Source organism: Triticum urartu, chromosome 6 (genome assembly GCF_003073215.2).
Source record: "Triticum urartu cultivar G1812 chromosome 6, Tu2.1, whole genome shotgun sequence".
Classification (NCBI taxonomy): domain Eukaryota; kingdom Viridiplantae; phylum Streptophyta; class Magnoliopsida; order Poales; family Poaceae; genus Triticum; species Triticum urartu.
The window spans coordinates 56652706-56661762 of record NC_053027.1 but is presented as its reverse complement, the minus strand read 5'-3'; the positions used below and the strand labels follow the sequence as shown (position 1 = coordinate 56661762).

Here is a 9057-nt window from a genome sequence, read left to right as displayed (position 1 = left end):
TTTCAAAAAAAAATAAAAAACCCAGCCACAGAAGTGCTGACGCGTGGATGCCTATTGGTCCCGGTTGGTGCCACCAACCGGGACCAAAGGGTCTCCTGACTGAGCTCTACGCACTGCCCACGTGGAGGGCCTTTAGTCCCGGTTCTGGATTGAACCGGGACTAAAGGGGGGAGGTATTAGTACCGACACTTTAGTCCCGGTTCTGAACCGGGACTAAAGGCCCTTACGAACCGGGACTATAGGCCCTTTTTCTACCAGTGCATCTAGTTAATGAGAAAAGAGGTGTTTGGAGTAACATATTAGGCTGGTTGTAATGGGGAGTATCATATACTAGTATCATGCATATGATATTAGTCTATGATACTACATCCCTAATGCATAGTATCATATGTTGGTATCATAGATGACTACATTTAATGCCATGCATGACACAAAGTAGCACATCATTTAATATGATACGGTATCATGATATGATACTCAAGCCTCTTTTTCTTCATTTAATTCTATGCCACCTCATCCAAATTGCTTAATTGGCATGCATGATACTACCTATGATACTCCCATTACGGGCAGCCTTATGTTACCATCACATAGCGCTTCTCAAGAAATATTGAGTCTATAAGCTAATAAATGAAGCAATCTATGACACTATTACTATGTTACTTTGCACTATGAAGGTAGTAATTTAAACTAGTGCCATATGCATGACACTAGTCTAAATTACTCCCCACTATGACCAGCCTCGTGCACACACAAAGCTTACTCTACTGAACTGCTTGCATGGCCCGTCTAGCTGTTAGGACAACGACCGCGACACGACACTGTCTCCCTCACCTTCCTTGTGACCTTGTCCATCTCCTTCACGTCTAGAAACAAAACAAAGCATGTGACCGACTCACTGTGCACTGTTGCGCAGGACTACTTTCTCTCTATCTCTCTATGTTGATGGTGGGCCATTGATGTGAGAAGCTGCCAATGTTCGTTCCGTTTCCATGGCATACGGGCAAGGCCACCATGAAAGCTCTTCCGTGCTGACGATGCTTCCAGTAGAGTATCCCGCACCACAGGAAATTCTCCTCTTTTGCCCCAGCACGCAGGAAGGACCGTGTTCGTTGTTGGATGCTGATATACCATTCCATCGAAATATTCCAGTCGCTCATCTGCGTGCATATTGCACCTACTACCAAAATCCTATTAGTTCATCGACAACCGACAACAGGCCACACAGAGATACCCAGGCATCGTCGATCCTATAGTTTTCCATAGAAAATGCTGCCTAATCCACGTGTGTTTGGCTCGAGTATATACCAAACATGGATCCTATAGGTGCAGGGTGATTCATGGGATCTTTTGCTTTGGTTTTGTCACGTATGCATGGTGCGTGTTTAGCCAGTCACCTGCGGTCTTCATGTTTTACGTTCACTAACCACACCTCCAACTATAGTTAATTCGTATTGGTACCATGATGATTGCCGAGTGAGTAGAGCGCAGCTGACACAAGCCTTTTGCCTTTTTCTCTTCTTCTTTTCTTGATATTGTTCCTTTATTTTGTTTTTCAGATTTTGCTTTGTCCTTTATTTATGGAGAGTGATGGCTAACCTTCTGATGACATGCCACTTTGGCTTGCTATAGCTAGGTCGACCTGCCTTGCATAAGTTAGTTAGGATACCAGAAGGAAGAGATAACGTTTAATTTTGATGCCTTGGATTTTAGGTGGTTGATTAGTCTCGTTGTAAAAGGGTCGAGCTAGGGTTGTATGTAGCGTCCTGGTTGTTAAGTGTTGAATTTTGGTTGCTTCTTTGGTGGTTGTTGACTAGTGAATTCTGATACGTTGCTTATTTGGAAGAGTGCTTCACCCGTTGATTAGATGGAGGGAGTAATGAAAACATTTTGTTGTTTTCCCCTTGTCGCCGCCAAACGTGCATTGCTGACTCTACTCGTGTGCTGCCCTAAAGGGATTCTTAATCCTCATTCCACCTTGCTAAGTTTCTTAATATACTACCCCATGCTTGGAGGCAAGGCAACCACTCCTAAACTAGTACTACAGTTTTAGGGCACACTTAATTTGCATAGTTCCAAGAATACATGAATAGGGGGAAAACATGTGATCACGATGCCATGCACATTTGAATTTTATGGGATTACTATGTTAGAATGTAGTGTTTCCAAAATTTTCATGATGATAAGAAGGAAAATATATACTAGCGCTCACCCGGTTGATCCACACATAGCGTCCGTCGCATGTGCAACCGCTGGATCAACTGTGATCGTGCGCTCATTGTCATCTCCCCACATAGCAGCCAACGTGTTCTTGGTTGGCACCACACCAAACCTAATCCACACCACCACATTGTCATATTTCCCAGAGTTTGCAACATGATCCGGTTGTAGTCACAACATAGGACATGTTGCAATGGAAGAAGAATGTTGGAATCGGAGGGGCAACTGGGGTTTTGTTGCAAAGGGTGGAGCTCAACATGGTGCTATTGCAAAGGGTTGTCGCGGTCGTGGCACATGGTGTGTTGCAAGAGCAGAAGAAAGGTTCGAACCGAAGCATAATAGGGGCGTTGTTGCACAGGGTTGCAGCTGGCGCGCAAAGATTGAATGTTCGTCATCCAACGGTTGCCGAGGCGATGGATCTTGTCCAATCATCACCCGGCCCACGCATAGGGTCCCCAATCAAAGCGAGCTCTTAGTATGTCAACGTGTAAAAGGCAGTTCCCGCAACAACAAAAAAACGTGTAAAAGGCGGGCAGGTTAATTTTGAACCGGATCGGGATAGGAATGGCGCGAATTAGAGTTTGAACGCGTGTCCACAAGTATTCCCTTTCCCTCTACTGCTACGTAGCAGTCCTACCATGTATGGTAGGCTTGGCTCGTGTACTCTTTGCAGTGTTCGCCAACGACCACGTTTCCTCGGGATCAACAGAAAAAGGCACCATAACGATCGGCCGCCGTAGAGAACCCAGTCGATGCCCGCTCAATAATTAAACAATCAACAAGACACGTAGTACTAGTGTACCAAAATTATAAAGTAAAGTACTAGTGCACGCACATGCCCTACAAGTCCTATAGATGGATGAGCCGAGCTGATTGTGGGCGTCATCATGGTAATCACCACCATGCATGATACTTCCTACGTATACGAGTACATCCATTTCCTAATCAAATACTCTATCTGTCTCATAACATAAAAGTATTTTTTACATTAGTGCAGTGTCAGAAACGCTTTTATATTACGGGACGGATGTGAATATTTATTAAGCGAGAGCAATTTAGTTGATAAGCAACCTTTGGCCGGCTACGGCCCTGGCTGGTCTCTCCACACAACCAAATGCGCGAAATTACATATCCAAAGCGTGACCACTGACTAGCTGCTGGCTTTGCCACATGTTACTACTAATTAGTAGAAAGAGGAACCTACTAATTAGTCGTCAGTATTGTACATTGGGCAATCACCCCAAATCCCAACCGCCCCAAGTATCTTTCCTCTTTTTCTTCTTGCGAGGACAGGAAGTGCCTATGCATATCCGATTCTGATGACCCCTCCCGCCGACATTGTAAATAAAATACTACAGCAACACACACACACACACCTTTGATCGATGTCGATCGATTCATCATCGTCATCATTAGGGCTAGTCGAGTCAGATCCATATGGATGATGAAGCTTTTTTGTCAAACGCGGGCTATGATGGATCGATCGTGCTATCAACTAGCTATAGCCGCTGCTTCCGGAAGGAGAAGGAATCGATACCAAAATCATGTTACTGCTACCTAGCTCCATCTGAATCTGATGAGCATATTACAAGAATTGGACGGGAAGGCACCAACTTTTCCATCCCAAGATTCTTCTTAACAAACCGATTTTTGTGTCTGTTCCGTAAAATCGAAGACAGAAGCATAATTTTCGTGTCTGTTCCGAGAAGAACGTAAAATCACAGACAGAAGCACATCACTTCGACACATATAAGCAGCTCGTGCCCTCGCTTCCAGCGTTCCATTTCCAGTTCACAACTAGAAAGCTTTGTCCTCACCATCAGGAGCCTATTTCCAGCCCATAGGTTTATATATGAACATGCAACCGCGACGATTACATTATCCACACAGGTAAATTGATGACCAAACAGCTGATCTACAAAACAAGTTATATACTAGCACTAAATCAGTTAACCAACAATATCTCCATTTCACCAACCAATCAACCAAGCTGTAGGTATATGTACACATTCTTCTTTGCTTTTCTCCTTTCACTCCCAACTTACTGCAAAAACTCTTCTGACCATCCGTGACCCCCCGATTTACGGTCACGAAACTATACCACTGTAAATGCACATGCACGCTCCCCTATCCCTTTTTTTTTTTGTAGGAGACGCGTGCGCGTGCGTAAGAAACTAAGACTTCTCAGAAACAATCTACTGCCACGCCGCCATTGTCCGGTTGTTATTCTTCCTGCCAATTCGCATCGCCTTTTTGCGTGGAGGATCGAAGGAAGAAGACCGGCATGGATGTTCATTGACGGATGCTAGTATCCTAGGACCATGCTATCCGGGAAATGCTTGGCGAGAAGGTGGTGTTTCAGGTTCATCACCAGTCTGAAGATCAAGTAGCAGGGCAGTTGCATGAACGCGACCGCAAAGTACCTATGGAATAAGTTCAGGCTCAGCTTGTGATCAAACATAGTTCAGTTAATAAAATCTACGTCAAACAAAGCAGGGAAATAATTGCTGTTATAGGGTGGTAAATGGAATTACCACAGAGGCGCGAGATTAGAGGAGAGGTCGAGGAACGGGTAGGGCCACCTGCCAGAATTCACATGACATATGTTCAGTGACAGAAAGATAATATGCAGACAGTATTTTGCTCTAGGGAGGGAATGGAAGCTGGCGATTTTACCAGGTTGGAGTAGATGCATGAACAATCCACTGGAAAACTACGTATAGCGCCGTATAAAGGAAGAAATACGCGATCCGGAACCACGGGAAGCGCTGTAAAAGTTGTGTGAAGTTAAAATCAGATGCGGCGAGTAAACTGTAAAAACCATGCATCAACCTGCTTTGGTGATCAAGTTGAGTGTTCATCCACTTACCAGGCTATTTAGCGATGCTTCGCCGAGCAAGAAAACAGCGTTGACCGAGTGCATTCCTATCAATAGCTGTCAGACAAGGATCAAGTTAGCAAACTGATTATCATCAATCAGATGACCAATACAAAAGCCAAGAAATTGACAAACACACTTACAAAATTCATGCTGTAATCTTTTACGGTGAGGAATGGGAAAATGATGAACCAGAAGACGCAGTCTGTAAGCATCACGGCCCCTGCATTTGTCTGTCAACAGAGATGGAGACGTCAGAATAATAGTTTGGTGAATTGGCAGTAAAATGATAACAACTGTCTTGCATAAGTTGCCAATTACATCACTTGTCGTAATATTTTTCTCCCATTTTTCTACTGTAATACTACTGGAAGCTGTACTATGGTTATTATCAGTGGAAATATCCACTACCCCTGGTCTATAATTTATCCAAGCCTAGAGAGATATCCAGACATAATTCTGATACAGTCAGGCCTAGCAAATCAACAGAGAAAAATAAACAAAATTTTGTCTTTATTCCTAATGCTACAGCTAAAAAAGCCAGCCCTGCACTTGAGATATGGGGTAAAGAAAGGTGATCAAGCAAGGCCTTCAGGTGCAAGGAACTACTAAGAGATAGGGCATTTGGGTCCAGCCCAACAACCAAGAAGGTGGCTCATGTAGGATCTGCCAGACAAAGATGCTAGTATGTGGTCACATCCCCATCTTTGATGCACAGGAATCCAATTCAGCAGAGCACATTATAAACACACTTTAGTTTCTGGTGCATGATGTTAACTACCCAGGAGCACTAATAATTGCACCTGAAAAGCAAAAACTGAGACCACCCCACCATGCAAATGCAAATGCAAATGCAATGAAGATGTGATGTCAGTGCAGATGTCCCTCTCCAATATGAAATCTGGAAAACGGGCTCCATGTTGGCCAAACATTTCAAAGGTTATAGGTGGCATGAAAAAACCTCCTTTACCTGATAGATGATCTGCAGCAGGTACCCCCAGAACCCGGCGACCTCCCTCGTGCCGTCGTCCTCCCTGTCGACGACCGGCTTCGGGGCGGCCCCGTGGACGGCGTAGGGCCCCTGCTCGGCGTCGGACATCGCCGCGACGGCATTGCACGCGGCGAACTTGCTGCACCCGTAGATCGAGAGCGTCGTCGCAAGCTGGGGAAATCACAGAACGGCATATAGTCTCTTCAGATAAGGACTGTGAGGACACTGATAGAGGCCGTGGGGACGCTCATCATTGTGCACCAAGAAATCAGTGAGGAGACAGGCTATTTCTCGCTTACCCCGAAGTAAACCGTGACCAGAATGAAGGTCCACCTGCGTGATAGACAGTTGAACAACCACTTAGTACGTGCAAGCTAGGGACAAATGCTGCTTACTGAGAGCAGAGTCACAGACACCAACAACAGCAAGTAGTATCACATCTTTGCAGACAGCTTTGATGCTACCAACCAGTTACACACCACATTTTCTTTTCCTTTGGAGGAAAAGAAAAAAGCACACTGGAGATTTGCCCCCCAGAAAAGTAATGGTATCAAAATGCGGGCTGCTAAGCTAATCTGGTGTCAGAAATCCTCAATGGAACAGGTATTCCCACAGCACTGTCCTGCTTGTGTGACATTGTACTGCACAAAAAAGATTGTTCCTTCAATGTGCTTGACAAAGCATGTATATGAGGCCCTTACTGATTATTAAATTGAAGCACTGCATCCATCAAGACTATCTCTACAATGCATTGATGCCCCAAAATAAATACCAGTGAAAATGAAAATCAACACTGCCCCCAAGAAAAATATTGGTTTCACTGATGTGCTTGACAGAACATGTCCTGTGAGAGGCAATTTCAAAATATTAAAAATGAAGTAGCGCATCATGAATAAAACTGACTCTAAAATGCATTGACACCCAAAAAAATGTACAACTGAAAATGAAACCCAACAGTTGAGGAGTGGCTTGCTGTGGAAGCTAGGTACTACTAGCAAACTGCTGCCAGCCATCACTTGTGCACAGAAGATCAATATGAATGCAAGGAAATTTGTTGCAGATTCTCACTGCTCTTAGTTTATTGAGGAAACATGTCTAAGATCAGTAGTTGATGTAATCATGAGAAGAAGCCTCCCTTTATTCCCTTCCCCAGAGATAAAATTGAAATTCACAACAAGAGAGAACAGATGCCAAAGTTGCTGCTGGGCACACCATATGCATTGCTGGCTGCCACTCCAGTCAATTTTACAGCCTCAAGGATTTTAATCAAATGGGAAATGCCAAAGCATAAACCTTTAATGCAACTTTGCATCTACGGCCAGTCATCACCCAAGTAAAAAAATCTTTCTTCGGAAACAGAGTAAAAAAAAGGAGCAAGCAGTGGTAGATGATGCCGATGGTGGTGGGTGAGTGGAGTGGAGGAAGGCTTACTGGGTGTAGTAGTAGAAGATGTTGCCGCCGTCGGAGATGACGATGACGATGAGGAGGCTGAAGAGGACGAAGAAGGAGACGAGCCTGTAGGCGAGCAGCCAGGCCGGGTGGATGTCGCGGAGGCAGGGCCGCCACGCCTCGTCGTCGTAGAGCAGCCCGTCCGGGCGCCGCCGCCCTTGCGCGGCCGCGTCCTGCTTGGCGGCGCCGGGGCGGCGGTGCGCGCGCGGCCCCTCGTGGCGCCAGACGAGGTAGGCGGCGGCGGCGACGCAGCAGAGCACCCAGAGCGCGCACACGGCCACCCGCCAGCGCAGCCAGAAGCGCAGGTCCGTGGTGTCCGCCGTCGGCTTGGGCTGCCACGACCGCGTCGACGAGCCCCCCGCCGTGAACCGCATCGCCCGCGCCGCCACTCCCCCCGCCGCCGTCAGTCCGTCCCGGCGGGCATGCGCTGCCGCCTTACGGATAGAAGAAGGAGACGCAATCTCTGCGGCGCGTTTCTTGCGGCAATGCGGGGTCGCAGAGCGGCGCTCTGCTTGTGCGCGTCCGGGCTCAGGCTAAAGAAGACGAAGGGCGGGCACAATGCTGCAGGGGGAGGAGGCGTCGTTGCAACCAACCAACGGACTGGGGCGGCACGCGAGTGGCATGCAGGGGGAGGGCAGGGCGGCGGAGGGGAAGAAGAAACAGTGTGGGTGTGGGTGTGGCGTGGGTGTGGGGAGATGCCAAGCTTGGGGTCACAGGATAGATGTGCCTGGCCGGGCTTGTCCCCGCCCTCCTCTCTTCGTCGTTCTCACTCGCTCGCTCAAAGAAGCAACCAACCATGGAAGAAACGAACAAACAATCTGTGTACCAGCACCAAACGGTGTACGCACGCAAGGAAGGGGAATGTGAGGAGGGGATGGATTAATGGAGGGGAGATAGATTCTTGGACGCGGGGGGAGGGGAGAAGATAAAGGTGAAGAGGAAGAAGAAGAGAGGAGGGGGCGGCAAGGTGGCGAGGCGTGGGGCTGGCTAGGGGGAATGAGATGCCTTGCTTCTTGCCTCCACCCTTTCCTTTCCTTTGCACCGGAGCGGAGGGGAAGGGGAATGAGATCGATCTATCTTGTTCTTCTTCCTCGTGGGGTAGATATATATACGTGAACGCGTCGACGGCGAGGGCATCTACGGCGCTTGCTTATCCATCCATCCTCCTCATCCTTCCTACGCACCCCACCTCACCGGGGCGTACGCCATGAGATGGGACGGGGCACGGCACATGCCATTGTTAACTAAAATTGGTCTTCTTTATTACAAATCCACTGTAGTAAGTATGAACCGAACCTCTCATTTCTCAATCAAGCCAAGGAGAATCAACGGAACACCCCCACCCTGTCCCTCTCTCTCTCTGTTGCTGGCTGAGCTGGCCGTAGAGAGAGAGAGAGAGAGGGGTGTCACCTTGTCAGTGTGCGTGCGTGGTTTGGAGGAGGGGCAAAGTAAAGTAAAACCGAACCCAGCCGAGCTGGCCGGCTTTCCTTTCCTTGTGAGGGGGGCCAACGCCGACGCC

The 9057-nt window shown here is 47.4% G+C and overlaps 1 protein-coding gene across 1 annotated transcript; it reads right to left on the bottom strand.

Annotated features, from left to right (window-relative positions):
* Nucleotides 1–4115: 4115 nt before the first annotated feature.
* On the bottom strand, nucleotides 4116–8630 carry LOC125514889. The gene is made up of 8 exons (XM_048680258.1): nucleotides 7521–8630; nucleotides 6389–6422; nucleotides 6069–6260; nucleotides 5242–5331; nucleotides 5090–5155; nucleotides 4897–4988; nucleotides 4755–4802; nucleotides 4116–4643 (listed from the first exon to the last, which is right to left on the bottom strand). The coding sequence occupies exons 1-8, from the start codon at nucleotides 7910–7912 to the stop codon at nucleotides 4526–4528; spliced, it is 1032 nt and encodes a 343-aa protein (XP_048536215.1). The 5' UTR covers nucleotides 7913–8630; the 3' UTR covers nucleotides 4116–4525.
* Nucleotides 8631–9057: the final 427 nt, after the last annotated feature.

Coding starts and splice junctions, on each gene's coding strand:
- LOC125514889 (XM_048680258.1), bottom strand. CDS start 7,912: ATGCGGTTCACGGCGGGGGGCTCGTCGACGCGGTCGTGGCAGCCCAAG. Junction 5,332..6,068: donor TGCTGCAGATCATCTATCAG/GTAAAGGAGGTT, acceptor CTCTGTTGACAG/ACAAATGCAGGGGCCGTGAT. Junction 4,989..5,089: donor AAGCATCGCTAAATAGCCTG/GTAAGTGGATGA, acceptor CAACTTTTACAG/CGCTTCCCGTGGTTCCGGAT.